At 38.3% G+C, this 21,751-nt stretch overlaps 2 protein-coding genes across 2 annotated transcripts; one reads left to right on the top strand and one right to left on the bottom strand.

Annotated features, from left to right (window-relative positions):
• Positions 1-1,381: 1,381 nt before the first annotated feature.
• Positions 1,382-11,010, bottom strand: slc2a11a (solute carrier family 2 member 11a). The gene is made up of 12 exons (XM_020651888.2): positions 10,712-11,010; positions 10,404-10,502; positions 9,300-9,460; positions 7,439-7,563; positions 7,113-7,242; positions 6,876-7,024; positions 6,037-6,224; positions 5,309-5,419; positions 4,876-4,977; positions 3,815-3,890; positions 3,102-3,229; positions 1,382-2,773 (listed from the first exon to the last, which is right to left on the bottom strand). Exons 1-12 carry the CDS (start codon positions 10,736-10,738, stop codon positions 2,555-2,557), a joined length of 1,515 nt encoding a protein of 504 aa, XP_020507544.1. The 5' UTR covers positions 10,739-11,010; the 3' UTR covers positions 1,382-2,554.
• Positions 11,011-14,292: 3,282 nt separating this feature from the next.
• On the top strand, positions 14,293-20,930 carry tgfa (transforming growth factor, alpha). Its single transcript, XM_020651891.3, has 7 exons — positions 14,293-14,667; positions 15,515-15,697; positions 15,890-16,063; positions 17,336-17,450; positions 18,176-18,325; positions 18,479-18,570; positions 19,261-20,930. The coding sequence occupies exons 1-7, from the start codon at positions 14,625-14,627 to the stop codon at positions 19,266-19,268; spliced, it is 765 nt and encodes a 254-aa protein (XP_020507547.1). The 5' UTR covers positions 14,293-14,624; the 3' UTR covers positions 19,269-20,930.
• The last annotated feature ends 821 nt before the right edge of the window (positions 20,931-21,751 follow it).

The raw sequence follows: 21,751 nt of genomic DNA, 5'->3' as shown, positions 1-21,751 counted from the left end.
CTGACTCATACAGCCTGAGTCTTCTTTCTGACAAATGTCACTTTCCCACTCAGGCCTAAAACAATGAATGCACTACACTGTGTGTGGAGTGCCTCCTTTTATGCTTATTGGCCTCTTGTGATTTTGCAATGCGAATCACACACTAGGACACCAGTTCAAGCTTCCAAAGTGGTTGAAATGAAGCGACTTCAACTCAAAAAGAAATACAAAAAGGTTGAGTGCCTTATTCTGCACAGTATTGATTGTTGCATATTTAATGGGTAAGTACAAAGGTACTTGTTTAATTCATTGTAGAATAGCAATGTGTAAAGGAATAGTGATGAGTTTTGGTTTGTGGTGCGCATCTTTTACATTTCAGCGCTTGACGATCACATTTTTTTTTCAAGGCTGGATCACTGTGCTTTTTATCTCGATTAGGGAGGAGGCTTGTCTATAGCCACCTGACAGTCAACCTAGCAAAAAGTGAGTCTGCTAAGGTGAAAGGCACTGGTAAGGTGGTAGGTAAAGTGAAGGTGCGGCTGGTGTAAGAAAAGGTTGCAACCATTGAACAATATCCTGTCCCTGCGACAAAGAGGGAGCTGATGCCGTTTTTGGCTCTCCTGGGGTCTTGGTATTGCAGAATGTTTTCCTTTGTGGTAGGTATATTGACAGATTTAAAGCTACAGCTATAGAAAGTACATCTGGTGTAAAGTGTTAAGAGTTTTGTGCCCAGCTCCTGTCATTGCAGCATCTTGTATGTGTGTTCTGTTTATCTGTAGCTGTTGTGTTTATGATTTGTGTGTAATGTCTGTTAGTCTGTCCTTACTGTTCTGATCCTTCTGACTTTTTTAACAAATCTACAGTGTCTTTGAGTTTTGAAATGCACATGTAAATAAAATGTATTATTATTATTATTATTGTATGGCCCACATTTTGAACTGCAGGTGGATGCACGGGATGCAGGTGTAGGTGCTGTTTTGCTTCAGTCTAACAGTAATGGCTTAAAACATCCTTTCTCAAAGTTATTCAACATGTAGGTTGAGTATTGGTAAAATGGGACACTTGGCATATGGGGACAGTAATAAACCTCTCTTTTCAAGGAATGAAAACACAAAACCAATGCTTACACATTTCTGAGAAGGCATTTGAAAAGGGAAAAAAGTTCACTTAATACAAGTGGGCAGGGCATCCCGTGCAATGACACTTAAAGAATCACAATGGTAAGTGGAAAGACATAGAATTTGTCATAAAAACTGTTAAGTTTATAAAACACAAAAAACAAATACTTACTGGTTGAGTATAATATATGTTCAAATGCCGTAATGTGTCAAAATCTAGTTTAGACTCCATTCACCCTTTTGAAAAATGTGAAGGTTGATAGATTCATGTTTTTTAAGTTGTATTTTATTTTTAAAAACCTAATAGAACAATAACAAGAGACACAGTACAAGCAGGACATACTGGTTAGGAGGTAATACACAACTTCAGAAAGAAATGGGGCTTGTCCAGTGGCCCCCCTAATGTTTTACCAATAGCCTATAATGTTAAAATGGTTTATCCGGGAGCACTGTCAAAATGCAACCAGAATCACAAAATACATTCTGTGTTAAAAGAAATCCATTTTATAAAACAGATCAATTATTGTTTTTCTTAAAAATGGAAGCTAGCTTGCTTGAACTATAAGCTAGCAGAGCCATGTCTGTGACAGCTAGCTAGCTAGCTACTTAGACAATATTAACACAGCAAATAAAGCTTTTTTTTCGCTATTCCTAGCTGTTTCTCCTGTTCTCCTGACAATTAGCCTACATATTTGGAATACATTCTATTCATATAAATAAAACGTGAACATATACAGTATGTAGCATAGAGTGTATCCTTAAATAAAAACAACTTTGAAACCAGAGGATACAGATGTCTTATACTTGGCTGCTTGTCAGGTGAAATCCTTTGACAAAGAAAAGACGTTTAAAGAACTATTGTAGTGAGAATATGTTTGTGTGAATGTGTGTGTGTTGATAAAAAGCAACATCTGTGTTCGCCAATCGAACATGTGGTAAATGTCATTTTTAAAATGTCTCAATTCTTTGGACACTTGGGAGACAAATTTGATGTGACTTTTTTATATTACTTTAAGTGAAAGGCACCTTTTTCCATGAATAAGCTCAATGAAAAATTCTTCACATGAAGCAAAACAATTATTGCACACTTTCCACTCTTGTAAAAAAACAAATTAAAAGTCCTTACACAAAGCATGACTGCTCAAAATGAAGATCCATGACTTAAACTACATTCTCTTTTACAAGATTCACCATCTACCACACAACAAAGTCTTCTATATCTAGATATAATGTGTAGAGTAACCTGACCTTTGGACTCCCAAATTAGAGGATAATCAGACACTAACTTTGCCTGTAACATGGGTAAAACTGTACAACGGTGCAAATAAAACAAGAAAAAACTTTAAAGAGTTCCCCATTCTTCACCTACAAACACTTTTATAAATAAGTGATGACTACCACTGCTCATGTTGACCATCCTGTAATTTCTCAATCAGTTACAATCGGTTAAGCATAGCCTACAAGGCCGTGGAATGACACACTTCCCCCAGCTGATACTGAGCTTGAGTTTGCGATTCGTGCTTTTTGTCCTGGCCTTTGAAGTTCATCTTGTGGAATTCACTGGTTATGGCGGACAGAGACTTGCCCTTGGTCTCAGGCAGAAACAGGCCGACATACAGCGCAGACAACAGGCAGACTGCTGCGAAAGGCACGAAACAGTACTCACTCAACTCACTCTGTGGAAGAAGAAGAAAGAATACTGTCACACTTGATATAAACCCCTAAATCTTATCCAACTAAGGCTGTATGTTAACTGTACTTGTAAATGTATTGAAGTATTTATATTATTGTCAATAAAGCAAAAACCTAAAACTCTATGATTTGGCAGAGAACCTAGATAAAACCATGAGCATCCTTTTCAGAGCATTTTTAAGTGTTGTTTTGCCTGTTTAAACCTGCAGGACTAAAAAACTATTTTAGTCGTGCCATCATTGTTAAACATGGCTGAATGGACAGATATAAACACAGACACTGACAGCTGGATGGTTTAAGCTACAGACTGACCACTAGAAAAGGGAAGATCATTCCAATTATAAAAAGGTTGAGCCACATCATGGAGCCAGCGATCATGTAGGCGGCTGGCCGAGCCGTTTGATTGAAGATCTCTGTTGGCAGGACGCCAGTCACACCAGCTGAAAGTGAATATAAAACACATTGAGCAGAATTAGCTTCATTACCACGCCTATACAAATGAAAGATTGTCAAATATACCCTACTGCACATGCATGAGGTTGAATCCTCTCCCATATCAGTTCGCTTTCAGCAGGTCTATGTAGTAAGACACTCTTTAAAACCTTATTGTCCACTCAGTGCTAAAGCCTAAACATTGCTATTACTTATATTCTGCAGCTAGCCTTTTTTTAAACAATAAATGACTATTTGACTGAGATGTGTAAGGAGAGACTGTGTTTACTGTAAGCATCAGTTGGATTAAATGGCCCTAATTGTTGTAATTTTATGGAGATATATTTATCATTTTAAGTTTTCTTACATTTTAATAGTAAAGCTTCAGCTTAAAATTATTCAAACTGTTTCAAAGATGTGATGATATGATATGATGTTTACCAAAATGTGAAGAACAGAATTCAGTTTTTAACTAGTTCATGTTGATGGCATGATTGAGAGAAGATTTGTTTCATTCTTCCATTTTGATAAAGTATACTATAATAAGACCCCCCCCCCCTCTAAAAACACTTTTAGATAAAAGTTAAACTGACCAGGTCCCATGCCAAAGCTGAGGATGTAGGTGAAGATGCAGGCCATACTCAAGTACGGCATCCAGGATATGTAGTGCTGTTTTCATGTTGAGGAGGTGAGTGAAAAAACAAAAAACAAAAATACCATTCAGGTAATGATTATAAACCCCTTACAACAAAACATGTTCTTTTTGTTTCTTTTGTTTAAAAATAAGAAAACAATAGAAGTGCTGGACAATTCAAAGCATACAAGAAATAGCGTTAGAGGACAGCAAAGTCTACTCCAAATAATCAGAACTGGTCAAAGCTGGAATTAAATAAATTGTTTTTTTTTTTTAATGTATGAGTATGCATCTATAAATGTGTAGGTGTGTAAGAGTGCACATAGTACTGTGACAATTGATTTTAGGGATGGGTGAGGTGGTAGACACATGTTGACTCATGATGCCCCCTAGTGGATTAACTGACACACTAAAATAATTCAGTAAACGGGGAACATCACTGGATGTACTGTTACCAACCACACCTCCTATTTGTTGCTATGTGTTTCTACTTTGGATATTCTCTGTGGTTGTATTTGAATGAATTTTTATAAAAATATTTTTTTATAGAAATAAAAAAAATGTTTTTTTTACCATGGTGCGTAAAAAATGTTTTTTTTTACCCTGACAGCGCCCTATATTCACATTCAAAACAAGAAGCTCATGTAAACTGTGGTACAGTGTAAGGTAGGGTGTTTCATCCCCAGTGTACATTATTAATATGACCTGCAGGGACATAAAGAAAACCTGGACGCAACAGGACATTCTGACGGATCATCTCAAATTTCTAATCAACCCTGACAGCGCACAGGGAAACTCTGGCCAAAAGAATATCAGATACTCGTGTGTGTGTGTGTGTGTGTGTGTGTGTGTGTGTGTGTGTGTGTGTGTGTGTGTGTGTGTGTGTGTGTGTGTGTGTGTGTGTATATATATATATATATATATATATATATATATATAGGTAAAACTAGCTCCTTACAAATACTATTGGGTTGAAATATTGTGGTGTGTAGGTTTTATAAGTGATTTAAAATACTGAACCTCAAAACACAAAGCGATGGTGAAGACTACAGCCCAGACGGTCATGAGGATGAACCCTCCCATCAGCATGAACCTCCGACCTTTGCGCTCGATTAGCAGGTTCTGAAAACATTAAAATGAACACATCAGTTTGAGTGACAAACATGATGCCGAATCAAAGATATACAGGAACTGCTTCTTTTCTCTTAGAAATAAGTGTCTGATCTGATCCAATCCTTTCTCATTCGTTTGGTAGTAACCAACCAATAAATGTGTGTAAGTGTAAGTACCGTGGGAAGTGTAACAGATAATAAGCTGAAGTGATTTAATTTGTTAAATGAAATGTTAAACCTGTTCTATGTACAATGCAGAGCTGGAATTAGTTGTAAATCTCTTTTAGAGGAATGCAAAACACTAGCTGGTTACATAACATGTTTCAATACTGGACACTCACACACATTATACAGGCTGTGAACTCGCACGTCCCAGTGCCAATGGTGATATATTGGATTTGATCATCAGATATTCCAGCCTCTTTGAAAACATAGTATGCATAGAAGTAAATCTGAAAGAGATAGAACACAAGAATACATAAAAGTACCGCATTACAAGTGCTTCAGCTGGTAAGCCGATTATGCCTGATTTTTGTACAAAGAGCAACTATGTTAATACCCTGTGACCCTCCGAGAGCTGCCAGGCATGCTGTCGAAATCCTCGAAACACACTACTGTTAAGTCAGCATTTTTCTAATGAGCAGGACATTTGTGGCAGGTCTATAAGGTTTAGATGTGTTGTTGATGTTTATACACGATGAAACTGACTAATGAATAATCTTAGCCCTATATTCACATTCAAAACAAGAAGCTCATGTAAACTGTGGTACAGTGTAAGGTAGGGTGTTTCATCCCCAGTGTACATTATTAATATGACCTGCAGGGACATAAAGAAAACCTGGACGCAACAGGACATTCTGACGGATCATCTCAAATTTCTAATCAACCCTGACAGCGCACAGGGAAACTCTGGCCAAAAGAATATCAGATACTCGGTATCACTGACGCAGATACACATTTTACTAAAGAGACACCAACCACATCTCAGAGACACATAACACTTTGTAAAAATCTTGCTGATAATGACATTGATGCCATTGTTTTGGAAGAGAGAGTCGGCTCTTCTTACTGAATCATTTCCACAGAGCTGCATGGCACTGCTGATGATCATGACTGAGATTAGCTGCCAGCGCACAGAACGATCTGTGAAAAGTTCCCATGGTCCGCATGGCTTCATGCCTTTGGTTTCAGCCTGTTCCTGCAGGATCTCTTCAAGCTCCCCGCTCTGGACCTCACAGCCTCGCAGACGCCTCAAAGCTGCCCACAGAACACACACCATAAATACTAGATCATTTTCTCTTCTGTATATCTCTGATGTGAGGATGTGTTTATGTTATATACAAATAAGTGTACATTATAATGGCATGTGCAGAGTTAACAGTATTTTGAGTGTCTGTGAAGCTCCAGGCTCACTGCAGGGCAGCTTGGGTGATGGATGCCAAATGTGGTACAGCGTAATGCAGGTTTTTTTTTTTTTTATAGATATATGTCGTGGCTATATATGCCTTTGTGTAAGAGGCAGAACAGTGAATCAAGTAGAAAATCACTATGGCCTCTGTTCGTGGGGTGAGTGAGCAAACCGCAAGGCCAACCGGCGCCCCAGCATGAGGCAGTTATATTCCCGGTTCTTTTTCTTAAAGCATCCAAATTGGTATTGTTTTTGATTATATTGATGATGTGTTATCTTGTTTAAAGTTTGAAGGAATTACAACGACTGTTGAATGCAATTTTCTGTCTTGGAAATTTAAGGAGAGACAAGGCAGAACAGCAAGTGGAGTTTAACCTTATTCCACTGTTTTTATCAGTCTGTGTGTGGTCCATTTAGTTTAAACTGAGGAAGTGCACTGTTTAGTGTTCCTGAGTACATAAACCACCTTCAAGCACAGTTTGACATATTACAATACCCACCATTAATACAAGCCTCCTTGTCCCCCCTGTCGATGAGCAGATATCTGGGGCTCTCTGGGAACCACGGCAGGGTCATAAGTTGCACAATGCCGGGAATGGCATTACTGGCAAGAAGATACTGCCAATATGGTTCACTGCCCAAAATCTCTCTATCCATAAACATTTTTAAATCATTGTGTTATTGGGAAAAGCTTTCCAACATGGCACATACTTTTTTTTAAGGTAAATGTGTTATACCTGAGTCCCACCACCTGTCCCAACACAACACCAAACGCTGTAAAAACAGCTGATGACAAAGAGATAGCTCCTCTTAAGTGCTTTGGTGCACTTTCTCCAAAATACATTGGCTGCACGTTCATGCTGATACCTGCAACAACAACAACAACAACAACAACAACAAAAAGTTGGTTTACCATCACTTCATCATTATCACTGAAATGTCTTGAATGACCTCAGCTCTCATTTCAGTCTCTTACATACTTATTGAACACCCAGTTTTTCAGAGGATTATATGACAGCATAAGAGGTTAAACGTTAATAATTTATTGACACTAATGACATACCGGCATTTATTCCAACCAGGACACGTGAGATGAGGATCATCTCAAAAGACTTAGCAGATCTGCTCGTCAAAGCTAAGAGTGAACCGGCCATGAGAAATATGTTGTTCAGTAACAGGCATTTTTTCCTGGTGAAAAGAAAAGAGGATACAATAAATATACTTGGAGCAACCTTTGGTTGTAATTTAGAGTTTAAGTTGTACGTAATCAAGTCTTAGACTGACGTATGACCATATTTCAGGAAACCCATGAGGGTAGATCTATTATTTTAAAATCCTAATCATGCATTGATTCTACTTTCTCTTTTCCATAGAGGTCTGTTGTTGTCTGAAAATGTAATAAAAACATATAAATGGGCAACACTGTTGCAATGTGAACATGTGCATTTACTGTGATGTAACATTAGAACTGTAGTTTACCTTGGGTGGACCTTAAACAAACCATCCGGCTGGAGAACCAGAGCGATTTGCACACTCATGTTTTATTTGCTCTGGCAGATATGTCTGATCCCCCTGCTGTTACCAAAGGTTTTCATTCAACCTGATTCAGCACGTGCCAATCTGCCAAACTGTTCATCTAATATGGGTCTAGTTGAATGCAATAAATGACATAGGAGAGCCATTTGTGCATTATTGTATACAACAGGGAAGTCGCTGATGTGGAAGGCTCTGAACTGACGATTTGTCTGTATTAAACCAACTTGAAGACAGTTGATGTAAAAAAAAAAAAAGTTAACTGCTGGAAACTAAATCCTAAATCAGATCATAGCAAATGTATATGTCCATTAGCAACAAGACACTGTTTATATATCAGATATCAGGACTCTAGCTAAGCTACCTAGCCTAACAGCATTGTACTAGGCCACATGTTTGTTTGCTCTGATTGGTTGTAGCCTTAAGATACATTTTGATTCTGTGCCCTCTGTTAACGTCCCTTGTGTCATGATTTGGTCTTGTTTGGTTTTGTGTTTCGGCGTTTGGGTTTCCATGTTTTGATTTCTCCTGTTTATCCAAGTGTTGCTTGTTTCCCTTGTGTGTTTTTGACCTAATGTTTCATAGTTTAGTCTTTAGTGTTTCGTGTGTTATTTTGTAACTTCGTACCCTGGTGTTTCTTTATGTTCTAGTGTGTTTTTGTTACTTTCTTGAGTTCTGTGTGTCTTCAGTGTTTCATGATTTAGTTTGTAGTTGTCCTCAGTGTTTCTTGTATTTTATTCCTGCCTCTGTGTGTTTCCCAGTGTGATTGCCCTGATTGTCCTCACCTGTGTCTTGTTAGTCTTAACTGTGTCTGATTACCCTATGTCTATTTAGTTTCTGCGTTTCGTCCGCTCTGGGTCAGTTCATGGTTGTTTGTATGTTGGTTCCCATGTCTAATGCCAGACCTTTGCTTACCTGTGTTTCAAGTATTTTTGATGTGTTTTATAACTTCTAGTTTTTGGCTTTTGAAGTAAGTTTGTGTCAAACTCTTTAGGGTATTCATTTAGCTTTTTAAAGTGGAATTATTGTATCTGACCATTCAAAGAAATCATACTCAGTAGCAAAGAATGCCCTTCAATAAAAAAAAGTCAGGGTCCGTTAGTTGTATGGTATTGAAATGGGCAATCCAATGTTTGTTTAAGTCTTGTAGTGTATTTTGTTTACAAAGGGAACAAATATGGCGGTTAACGGGAACATAATGCAGTATGAAAGCTATGTGATGCATCTGTCTTTATGGGGGGTTAAAACTAAATCCAGGGTCATATGTACGCACACATTAAATAGAAATGTGACTGAATGTTTCCTTAATCATTCCAAGATTTGCAAATGAACAGTTGTATCACTGCATATCGCAATGAAAATATCAGTGGATAATGATCTGCATTGATTACCTCCCAAAGCGTATAGTCATAGGTCCTGCGATAAGAGCCCCCGCTAAGCCCCCCAACGAGAAAATGGAGACAATAAATGTCCAGACCAGAGTCACCTGGTAGTCCTCCAGCTGGATGTCCCAGCGTTCCAGTAAGGTCTCGTTGATAAAGGTTTGAATAAACTGTAAAGAAAGACAAGAATGTTAAAACATCACCAAGTTAACCGAACACACGCACACACACGTAATCAAAGCATACACAAAAGCTGACACTTATTACCTCTGAGTCCATTTCTCAGTCAGACGGTTTGTTTACATTTTCATCAGTTAAATTAAATGATCTACTCACTTAACAGAGAGAGAGGACACACTCTGAATATGGCAGAGTTACGTTGTTTCACCATTATTCTAATGAATCAAAATGTCAATTTATGTTAATTGGTATGAGCTTGTACAGCACTTTTCTAGTCTTCTGACTACTCAAAAGCACTTTTCACACTGCAGGTCACACCTACCCATTCACACACTGCTGGCAGAGGCTACTATGTAAAGTGTCCATGAGTATTAACTAATCCATTCATACACATTCACACACCGCTGATGAAGCAGTTAGAGCAAGTTGGGGTGAAGTGTGGCTGCAGGAGGAGCTGGGGATCAAACCCCTGACTCCCAACTGACTCCACCACTGATCCACAGCCGTCAAAAACTTGAAATAAGATTAAGCTGCTTTAGACAGTGTGTAAGAGTATCAACCACACACACACACACACACACACACACACACACACACACACACACACACACACAATGAACATCAGCATCAGTGTTAATTTACCAAAATGAGATTGTTTGAAACCCCAAGGTGTATTTGCTCTAGATTATGTAGCCTATCTACTGCTGATAAGTCAATCATTTTTACATTCATATGGTGCCTCATCACAAAATAAGCTTTTAGCAAGCGAAATAAGCTATTATTTACAGAGAGACCCAACATTAATCCACCAATGAGCAGGTACTTGGCAACAGCGCTTGCTTGATTAATTAACCCTTATTGCAAACACTTGGAAATCTGATTCCGCATGCATGAACACACAAGTGCATACACACTCCGGCAATGGAAACTTACAGTTGTGGGGGCATTCATTATTGCTAGGTTATAGCCATATTGAAGAGTTCCTCCAAAGGCTGCAGACGCAACCATTAACACCAATGTCAGAGAACTGCCCTGTTAACGTAGATAGACAGGTAGATAAACATTTTTCCATTCTATTTAAAATCAGCAAAAATATACAATACAGCCAAACAGCCACAGAGTTATTAAGCTTGATTGCTAGACTTTATTTTTGCATAATGCTTCACGGATCTGCAAATAACAAGAGAAATTCAACAAAAATGATTGGATACTTATTGCATAACGTAAATGTAGTAATTTACCTTGTGTTCATCAGCATGCGACGACATCGTCAATCTAAGTTGGTAAATAAGGTAAAAGAAGAAACGACTTTTGCGAAGTCCGTCAGTTAAGCACACAGGTCAGCTCACCTCCCTCCCGGTAACGATGCTCTATACTCTTCAACACACACTCCAGGACGCGCTTGAGACGTGCATGTGACGTAAAACATTTGATAATTGGCTGAAAGTTGTGAAAATCAAACGGTGGGAGAATTATTGTCCAACTGAGACTCTTTAAGTGCCAAACTATAGGAAAACTTGTTCGATAAGTCTGAGCTGTGGCAAGAACTGCCTGACACTAATGATCCATGTACGTAGACCTACGACGCATAGATAGAGAGGCTCGTCAGGTGTTGTTTGAATTATTCATGTTCAGGTAGCCTACAAGGGGAACTAGACTGAGGTTTGACAATACAGGGTTAAATAACACATTGTTTTTGTTAGGTAAAACAGATGAATGTGTGGAATGTTAAGTCAGAGAAAATGTTGAACACATAATGTTGCATTGCACAAAATATAGGGAAGAGAGGATAAGGCCAAATCAAAAGATAAGTGAGGCAGGGAGGAAATTGAGCATTGAGGGTTTATTAGGAATAACAGAAGAGGGACTAAAGAAAACACAGAAAGCTGTTGTAAAATACTTTAAAATATATAGGGTTGTATCATAGGATTTAGATATATATTTAAGTTTGATTTTTTGACTTTTGATTTTTTTGTTACTTTCATTTATTTACATTTAATGTAAAGTGATGAATAACGATTTAATGATAACTGTTGAAATCCTGAATATTGATGAGTCACCTGCACTCACTTGTTTTTCAGACCCTTTTTAGTGCAAATTGTAACAATTTCAGAGTATAGTCTATCTCATCTAACTAATATTTTAGTAGGCTTATACAAAATGCCTTTTCATCTCTAAAACGAAATTGACAAGAAATGTATAAGGACTTAGACTAAACTATTTATATTATATTGTCCTCAATTTATCATATTTAATGATACATTCTATTAATAATTTAGTATAGTAGCAATAGTAGTAAGAGTAGTTAATTTCATAAAGAGAGAGGCACCAAAACAGTGCCCTGTTCGCATGTGCTTGTAGGCTACTACTGTAATACAATATATATCTTAATCTAATTTCGTGTCAGGCAAAGTGTCACAGCAGATGGATTAAGCAGCATATGGAGCATCAGATATGGAATGCTACTTATTATAAGATAATTTCTGCATAGGCTACACATGATTCTCAGTTGTGTGTCCAGAGGGATGACAAGGGCTGGCATGGGCCCCCCTTGAAATCTGATTGGCCACCCCAAAATCCCAAACTGATTGACTATTTACCGTTTCAGAGGCAGGACTATTCTAAAATCAACTATTCTGGTTGTGATACAAAAGACTGCTGTAGTCTTATCCAAGTACAGATCATTAATGAGGAAAGAAAGGGTAAATATATTAAATAAATTTGCGGGTGTGCACAAACTTCATGCCACCCCTGTTTAAGTCAGTGCCTCAGGTGGGCCACCCCAGTCAAAAAAGTCTGGACATGCCTCTGATAATTCTCCACGTTAATGTCATTTTTTTCCCAGTAGCCTATTTAACTTAGGGTGGGAATGCTGTTACGATGTTGCAGGCATGCTTAAAGGTTGCATGGCTAATGCTATTTCCTTAGGCTATTTTGAGAATCATAAAACAGAAAGGAATCTGACAAACTGCTATTATTTCAACACCTATCAATTAATTATCAGCTGAGATGACATTGAATATGTAAAATTATAAGTAACTTTAAGTAAATAAGTAAATATTTAACAGAAGAGTAACCAAAAATGCTGTTAGCATTTCTGGCTAGCAAAACCAAGCTTATATTGCCTTGTACTTTTTTCTCTTCTTCCTTCCCTTTCCTCCTTACCACCGAAAATGAAATGTTAGCTCAAAAGTTATTCATTTCCAACAATAGTTGTAAAAAATGGTTTATAGTCAAACATGTTTTGATTCATTTGGTTATCAATGTAGAGGTGGTGGGAATGGGATGATAGTAATTTGTCAGATGCCCTTTATATCATGAGGAAACACAGAAATGTGCTGTAAGACTTCATAACATATGAGCCTCAAAATCTTAGCATGTTGTCGAGGGAAATGGCTGCCATATAGCCTTATGAAGAAAACTCCACTGCCAATTTAGTCTATCAAAAAAAGAGGAAGAAAAACATGCCATGACTTTTTGATTTTCTTGAAAAGAGTTAGGCCTATGTAATGAAAACTTTAAATGTAAAATAATCTATTTAGTCGAGGCTCAAATCTCCTTTGCAATCAGGGTTCCTCGACTTTGGAACGACCTGAGGAGATAATCCGAGCAGATTCAGTGACTTTAATTCACTTCTAAAAACTCACTTGTATAGACTTGCTCTTATGGCATTTCACCGTTTAAATGTTTTTCTTAATATATCCTTTCCTTTATTAATTGTATCAGTCTTAATCTTTTCATCCATTCCTAATCAATTTCTTCTAATGTTTTAGACTCTAAACGTTTACTTTCCTTTATTCATCTTACTTCTCTTAGTCTTTTATCCATTCCTTCTCCTTCCTTTCATGTTTAACTCTTCTGTCCTCTGTTGCTTTTAGATATTTATTTCACATGTTTTTTATTTTCATTTTGTTTTTAGTGCCTGTGATCTGATATCACCTCCCTCATCTGTATTTGTTATTGTAGTCATCATCTTGTAGACTTTTTATCATTAATTTAATTTTAATTGTAGCTCTTATTGCCTTTTGAGACCAACCTGTTCTATCTTTCTTATTCTTGTTATTTGCATTTATATTGTTGTTGTACTCTCTTTTAGGCCTGACTGTTTTGTTGTTGTCCTTTACTTCAGAGGTTCTCAACAGGACCCATCACTAACTCCTTCATGTAAATCAGGGGGCCACATTTCTGATATTTTCCAACCAGTTATTTGATGAAAAATTGTGCAGTTTGGACCTCAGATGATACAAAAAAAAAGTGACGACAAAGGAAACAGTACACCATGTTAAAAAGTGCTTCAATTACTTTTTTTTCCCAGGCACACATTTGCGACCCACCAAAAACAGCTCCGCGACCCACCCTTGGGTCCCGACCCACCAGTTGAGAACCACTGCTTTAGTTGATGTATTTACTTTGTCTGTCAAAGCACTTCTTGAACATATGTTTTTAAATAGTGCTAAATAAAGTTATTATTATAAGCCTATTAATTTGTGTTGCAGGACGTCTTTGTAATGGAAACAAATAGTAAGATTATGAAGCCGAACACACTCTCTTTCAGATGAATTAGGTTAGTCCTTAATTCCAAGAGTTAAAGTAGAGTAAAAGCAAAGATGCATATAAAAAATTAAAAAAAAACAAAAAAACGCGTTCAGTTCTTTACATTTCAAAATGAAATGTTTAATATAGGCTATTACAATTAACATGTAATATTTACAGTCTATGGTAATGAGACGATGCTCCTCACTCCTCCCCCTGATTCGCCCTCCCGCCCTCCCTCCGTCATTAATTGGTCAGCCTCTGACAGGATTACAAGAGTCTCCTCAATTGAACGCAGAGAAGTTACACGTTCGGGTATCCTGTAGGACACTGCTGCTTTTGGACAAACAAACAAACAAACAAACAATTTGAGAACTTGACCCTGGCTACTTTTTCGGTACGTGAATCTGAAGCGTCAGTAGATTAGATGCGTTTGGGTGACACGAGTCGACATCAGGTCTGCTGTGCTGCTATCATTGGATTAAATGTCGTCTGTTGCTGCTGATGGTCTCTGCTGCTGCGCGCCCTGCAGCCTCCAGCTCAAATGACTAATGTGGTTCCTGAATACACGCCTGCTCTGAAGTGAAGACAAACTTACTTCATTTTAGACTTCAAGTCGTCATGATGACTCGGATTTTCTGGGACACTATTTTCCTTTTAAGTGGTGAGTAGCTGATTTTAGCGTCTAAATCTGCCTTTAATATGTGTCTACATCTCACTCTGACTTCATTTAATGTTGAATATTTACATTAATTTTGAAATAACTGTTATCAGGGATGAATAGGAGATGAGGTCTCTTAGAATGGTCCAATATTACTCATATTTACGTATCAATTCACTGGATTATTTATGACTTACACTAGGAATCAATACAGTGCTCCCATTGAAATGCTAAGTGTTTGGCACTCAATATTGATTTGATTATACCTTCCACCTCAATATATTCCGTTTTATTTTGTTTATCCTCTGTGGTGGCTTTTGAATAAAGTGGGTGTGTGGTTTGGATCTGTTTGGTTAACATTTTTATGGTGAAGAAAAGAAGAATTAAAATGACCATAATTGTTAGGATGTTTCTGTATCTGTACAAACCAGCCTCTCTGTGCTGTTTTCTGTCTCTGGTTGTGGTTGCGTGTCTTCTCAGACAGGACCTGCTGTATTTATAGTGCTTTGGTCTCATCCTTTAAGTGCATGCTTGACCCTGTTACTATTGTTGGGTACCAGTTACTCAATGAAGCATCGATATCACATTGAGAACATGGTCACATGATCATGAGTGTACATCAGGAGACTACAACCCCTTTATCATAAATGATATGTGACATCTGGTTTTCCTTTGGGTAACATCTCTATACATAAGGAAGACGTATACATTTTTTATTATCTCATGAAGGTACTTTTAGTATGATAGTGGTTGGCAATGGTGTTGTTTTTGATTCAGTGTTTCTTCCTCTTTATTTTTTACATCAGGAATCTATCACAGATTAACAGTCGGCTACTTTCCGTCTCTGCAGGTTCCCTCTTTACATTTGGAGCAGGGCCCAGCAATTCAACAATCATTGAAGCCAGCATTTCCATCGACACACACTCCACTGCTTCTCCGAGCACTTCCACAAGCAGCTCTAAAAGCACCAGCACCCGAAGCGCAACTACCACAAGCTTTTCAACAACTGCGACCACCATCCCTCCAGTTACAAGTACGCCATCCTTGTCATTTAAAGAAGTAGAATTAAAAAGTCTTTAAGACCATAATCCATTCATGCTGAAACGTTGCCTCCACATCAAGCATTCATTATCTGCTATTATCCTCTTGCAGGGTTTTTTTGTTGTTATTTTTTTCATATCAGATCACATTTTAACGGCTGTTTTTTTTGTCTCTTTGCATGCAGGTTCCTTCTATAAGTTTCGAGCAGAGCCAACAGTTGTTAAGCCTGGCGTTTCAGTCACCATATCTTCCGCTGCTGTTCTGAGCACCTCAACATCCAGCTCTGGAACAACCAGCAGCGGGAGCACGACTACCACAACCACCTCAACGACTGCAGCTAACATCTCTCCAGTTAAAAGTACGTCAAATTGTGATCATGTCATGTCTATGTGCAAGGGAAGGTGGAAGCTCACTGTCAACCCATTTCCTTTAAATACCCACAGTTTGTCTTATAAATCTGTCCTCATTGGAGCCCTTGATCCTCTCAAAGTGCAGTGTTGCCCTCACAGCCGGATTTCTCTGCCCTGTGAATCTTCCCGTTGAGCTGCAGTGCATGCGGACAGTGTGGCGCTCACTGATAATTGATCCTCTTAGAATGAGCGAGGGGAAGCTGTTGTAATAAATGAAAGGTTATGAGCTGTATCCATGAGCAGGACATTCACTCGTTTCACAAAAGCTGCACCTACAGAGAGTATGGCATTTTTTATTATCATTTGAAATCAACTAAACGTGCCCAAAAGGTTGGTTTCCATCCCAGTGTTCCTCCTGTCTGGCTGCCAAAATCACATGGGAAGGGAGCAGGGTTGGTAGGCAGATGCCTCAGGGACAACAGAGGGCTTTCACAGAGTCTGAAAGAAGGAGACAATACATGTAGGCTGCAATCCAAAAGCCCATTTACCGATGGAATGGAGTGTGTGACGAAGGCTGTAATGCAGATATCTGTCTGCATGTTCATCCTCCTTCCCACCCTGAATGCCACACTGTGCATCTGTTTCCAAGCTCGAGGAACACTGAACGTTGTTTGGGTCAGTTATGCAGAAAATGTGTCTGACTGTACAGCTGACCTGTGCGATATGTCCTATTTTCCTTGGTGAAGTATCTTTGTTCAGTGAAAACTGAGATAGCTGCTTGAAAAACTGGTTTTGATTCCTGCTTTTCGTCTGTGAACTCTCTTGAGAACCATAATGGGGCTTAACAGACAGAGGGTTTTTGTTTGCTGTGTCTCAATTTTCTTGACTCTGATTGTCCCTTCTAGGTATAAAGTGAAAGCTGTAAGCCAGCATGAATCCACACGCTATTGGTGACAAAAGGCTTCAGAGTGCTAGTGGTGGTGGTGTGGGTGTCATCTTTAGGGTTTAGTACATGTTGTTGTTTTATGTCTCCACAGTCTTAGGTTTTTTTGTTTGTTGATTTTATGATATTTAACTCTGTCATGTTGTGGGTCAGGCTGATTGTACTCAGATTATATTTGATAATGTTATTGAGGGTAGATTTCATGCCTTCAAGGACCTCTAACAATGGGTGTTTCCCGACAACAAATAATACTGATTCATATACAGAGTAAAAGGAAACACCTTACATAAAACATTCTATGAAAATGTCAACGATATCTGGTCTCCCTCCCTCACAGAGTTTGTGGCAGCGGCTGTTCGGTCTCACTTTGACGACTGTCCCGACTCCCACCGCCACTTCTGCTTCCACGGCACATGTCGCTTCCTGATATTAGAAGATACGCCTGCATGTGTGTAAGTTATTGTCCCGCATATATTCTACGAATATTTTTGTCTTGACTTTGGTCACTAGAGATCTGGATTATGCATCATATAAGAGCAAAATGCCACCATTCATAAAAACTACATAGGTGAAAACCACCAATCTGGTTTCTGGTTTGACAGTGACAGTGAGTCCTATCATCAGTAAATATGATGATGAGTATCTTGAAATCAATGGCCACCTGAATTTGAAGTGTTACTGAAACAAACTGTCTGTTCACTTGAATTTAGATCTTTGATTTATGTTTTTTCATCTCTTAGAAAAGTGACCTCTCGCCGTCTAGTACAGTAGTTACATCATTTAATATTAAAAACAACTAGAAGTGTTGGGATTTCCCATCAGCTGACAGTATTTTTAGCCTCCTATAAATAGAAAAGAAAAGCTAACAGAATCTGCACACCAAGGAGCTCACATTTGAAGGATTCATTTATAAGTGACCTTTTCTTCTTCAGACTGAGGAAGAGCACGTTTGCTCAGATCTTCACTTATCAATAAATTCTTCAAGCAGGAGCTTCTAGGTGTGCGGTTAATGTTCGCTTTTCTTCACCTCGTTGTGTTTTTGGATCCAGCACCCACTGAGGGATGTGTGTGTCTTTTTTGATTTTTCATTTTCAGCTTCCTATGAATGCATTGAACTGTTATACTGACGGATAATATTGTGGATGTGTTCTGATGGGATTCTGCGTCCCTCTTGCAGGTGTCATCCGGGCTTTGTGGGGATGAGGTGTGAGCATGCGGACCTGCTGGCTGTAGTAGCAACGAACCACAGACAGCAGACCGTCGCCACAGTGCTGGTGTTGTGTGTGATCGGATGTGTTCTCATCATGGTGCTGTGTACACTTCTACAGTAAGTCACAACGATTATATCTTCTTTTTTTTTTAGCTTTGGATGAGAGACAATAAACTGTTTTAGTCTTAGGGCAGTAAGTAATTTTATTTCAATACTGAAGCTGGAGAACTATGTAAGAACGATTTTGAGCACCTGTGTGTTTCCTGGCAGCTGCTGGTGGAGGCAGGACTGTCGCAGGCGGAGGCACGCGCATCACTTTGTCACAGAGAAGCACGGAGCATCCTTCTATCCTTCTGAGAGCGGTACCGTATTTATTTATTCTTCAAGTTCACAGATCTTTTCGCCAGCATCTTTTTTTAGGTTGCAAATAACTGAACTCAAGAGCATATGTAACAACTGATGGCATTGAGGAAAACGTAATATGTTACTTTGACTGCATGTAGATGAGCGTAGAGCTACAGTTGCAGGTCAAGATCTCTGTGTCGAAGTTGAAACACAGTATATTGTAGATGTCAGCAGTTAAAGAGGAAAATTATGTTTCACAGGTTAAGGTATAAGGCTGGCTTTATTTAAAACTTTAAACTGTCTTTTTAAGACTTTCAATTTCTGTCTCCGTGAGCAGTTGTTAGCAAAAAATTATTTATTTGCTGGGGACTATTTTCAGCTGCAGATCAGTGTTAATATCTGGCAGGAAGATCGATTCATTTTAAATAAACTTGAGTAAAGTTCAAGTTTGTGATTGTGTTAATGAAGAAACAACTAGAGTAATATGTAGCTCATAGATTCCTTTATAATAGTTTGGTTCAAACATGGCGCCTTGAGGCACAGAGTAAAATGTTATTTCAGACTGTGTTGCAAAGACGATCCTCATATTAAGGGGCAATTTTCGGTCTATATAGTCAACTTATCTTTGGAAGACCATGTCATTCATGTGGAGGCAATAATAGAACAAATAGTTAAATAGTAATAGTGCTTTATTATTTCCCTTTCAGTGGTTTGAGAAGACGTCTTACTTGGACATGAGCTGGATGCATCACAGCGTGTTTAGTTTTCTTCATGTGTCCGGTGCACAGAGCCTCAGGACTGTTTCCAAAGTGCTATCCACATGTATGGATCGAAGAGATGTGGCCATGTGCAAAGAGGTCAAATGTTCCTGGTAATATATGATTTTTTCCACTGAGTGACTTTTGACCTGCAGAACCTTAGGAACGTGCTCACGTCTGTCTTTGATTCTGAGGAAAAAACAGCAGAACTGCAACAGTGAGTCTGAACTCTGAGGATGAAGCTGGTGCTGAACCCTACACGAGAGGAGCGCTGTGTTTCCTCACTCTTGTTCATGGCTGGCCTAGAGGATATTAGAAATGATCTTACAGGGACGTTCATCATCGTGTGGGAGCTGTTGAATTGGAACTTTGTTTACTTGCGGACTGCAGGACAATGATAATTCATTTTCTTAAGTCAGACAACCCCAATTCCTCTTTTTGTCTTTTAATAATGTTGCACATTTTTTTCATCAGAAGCACAGAGGACATTTTTAAGAAAAAAATGGTGGGAAAACTGATGCTTTAAAAACCTTTTTAGTGTCTGTTTTTTAAAGGAGGAACTCACTTCACCTGACATGAGTAGGAATTGTGAAAGACTGAATACTTTAATGGATTAAAACCCTGCAATCAATAATTCTAGACAGAGTTTGCAACGTAGAATTCTAGTATGCTTTTTTTTATGATGATACAGGTACGTTGGACTCCAGTGTTCTTACTGAAGCTGCAATATTTGTCAGTTTTGTGTTTTTATTCCTGAGCGGTACTTGAATGTGTTCATGCATGAGAGGTTTTTTTTTATTTAATTTTGCGTGCTATAACTTTAACAACACATATACACAAACACAGAGGGAGGCCACATTGTTCCTATTGGCCTATTATATTGTTGCACTTTTTTTCTGCAAGCTTGCTCTCTATTCTTAAAAGAACTGCACTTATGGTACAATGTAGTCACGTGGAAATAATAAAATCCTAATGAGAGATGCCAAATACACTAGTTTCTAACATTGCCTGAATGAGCGCTGAAAGGAAGAGGCATGCTGTTCGTACACTTCCACCTAAGCATGCATGCACTTAAATCACAGTTTCGACTTTTTAAAGTACAAAAAAACTTTTTTATTTCAAGAGTTTTCTGTTATAGCATTGGCTCTGCTTTAAATTTGAATACTATCGAAGCCTCTGATGGAGAATTCAAATCAAACTATTTAAAATTTTCTCTAAATTGATTCAGGAATACAAAACAATGATTTCGAACTGACAGTAGAGTGTTTATGCTCTTTGTGTGATCTGATTAAAAAAAAAAGTCCTTAAAATGAATGTGATGGTATATTTATGCCATGAGACTCTGTGTGAGATGAAACGTCTTTGTTTACAGTAGGCGATGACATTTACAATCAGCATAGGTGTAAAATATTTTTACAGCATTGATATGTAAATAATGAATTCACACAGGGATATGAAATGAACATTTGCAAAGTCCCCTGTAAAGGAGAACTTTATGCTTTGACTTTGTCCGATTTATGTTGTCATAATTGGAAAGCTGTTGTTATCTTCATTTGATTTCCAATGAATAAAAAAAAAAAAATGCAAGTGTTCGAGCGTGTGTGCTGTTTTCTTTATGTTCTTCTAAATACTCCGTCTCTGGAGTCTGTTACCCGATACATCGCGTGACTCTCTTTTCACTTCCCAAGCCTCTTTATTTTCTCTCTCTCTCTTTCTCTCTCTCTCTTCAAATACCTGATTTTCTGATGCGCCGCTCTTCTATTTTTCTCTTCCACTGAATATTTCAAGACCAGAGAAATGCCAACGTGAAACTCAGAACCCCGGGCACAATTAAACAAAGAGCTGAACTCTTGAGTGCTTTTATAGCTGAAGGAAATGTTTCACTCGTTTTTTTCTGCATCGCCATTATGTCTTGTTATTTATTTGTCTTTTAGACTTAACAGAACGTATACGCTTTAATGCTTAAAGCCTTTGTTCAATGTGCAAGATGATGCCATATACATCCTCTTGTTTTCTAAGTTCCCATTTGATGTGTTGACGTCTTCCCTCTTTACATCAGCATCTCCTCGGGTCTTCCCTTTCGCTCTCTCTCTCTCTCTCCGTATGAGGAGCTTGGGTTTGTTTCACAATCCCATTATGTCTGCAATTGGATTTCTGTGGAGTCCTTTAGATCCGTCTGGCTGAGCTACTAAACCAGCTTTGAATTAAGCAGCTCTTATGGGTGCTTCCCTGAAGACACACAATAGCCTTTAACAAACAAAAGACTTGAAAGGGAAGTACATGAAATCAGAAAAGCAAAGGAATCAACATGGAAAAGATAGACTTTATAAATAAAATACTTTGTATGTACACATGCTGTAATGCTGAGTTGAAAAATGTGTTGCCTTTAATCCCAGAAGAATTCTTTTGAACTCTTTCAATCTGATTTGGATTATGTCAA

The sequence above is a fragment of the Labrus bergylta genome, chromosome 5 (assembly GCF_963930695.1).
Source record: "Labrus bergylta chromosome 5, fLabBer1.1, whole genome shotgun sequence".
Lineage (NCBI taxonomy): Eukaryota > Metazoa > Chordata > Actinopteri > Labriformes > Labridae > Labrus > Labrus bergylta.
This window is presented reverse-complemented; position numbering and strand designations above follow the sequence as displayed.

What these genes read in the sequence shown, in the direction of transcription:
- slc2a11a (XM_020651888.2), bottom strand. Translation starts at nt 10,738, where the DNA reads ATGTCGTCGCATGCTGATGAACACAAG. An exon ending in ATGACTATACGCTTTGGGAG is followed by an intron (nt 7,564 to 9,299) that starts GTAATCAATGCA and finishes TCTTTTCACCAG; the next exon opens with GAAAAAATGCCTGTTACTGA. An exon ending in TGATCTTCCCTTTTCTAGTG is followed by an intron (nt 2,774 to 3,101) that starts GTCAGTCTGTAG and finishes CTTCTTCCACAG; the next exon opens with AGTGAGTTGAGTGAGTACTG.
- tgfa (XM_020651891.3), top strand. Translation starts at nt 14,625, where the DNA reads ATGATGACTCGGATTTTCTGGGACACTATTTTCCTTTTAAGTG. An exon ending in CACTATTTTCCTTTTAAGTG is followed by an intron (nt 14,668 to 15,514) that starts GTGAGTAGCTGA and finishes CCGTCTCTGCAG; the next exon opens with GTTCCCTCTTTACATTTGGA. An exon ending in TAACATCTCTCCAGTTAAAA is followed by an intron (nt 16,064 to 17,335) that starts GTACGTCAAATT and finishes CCTCCCTCACAG; the next exon opens with AGTTTGTGGCAGCGGCTGTT.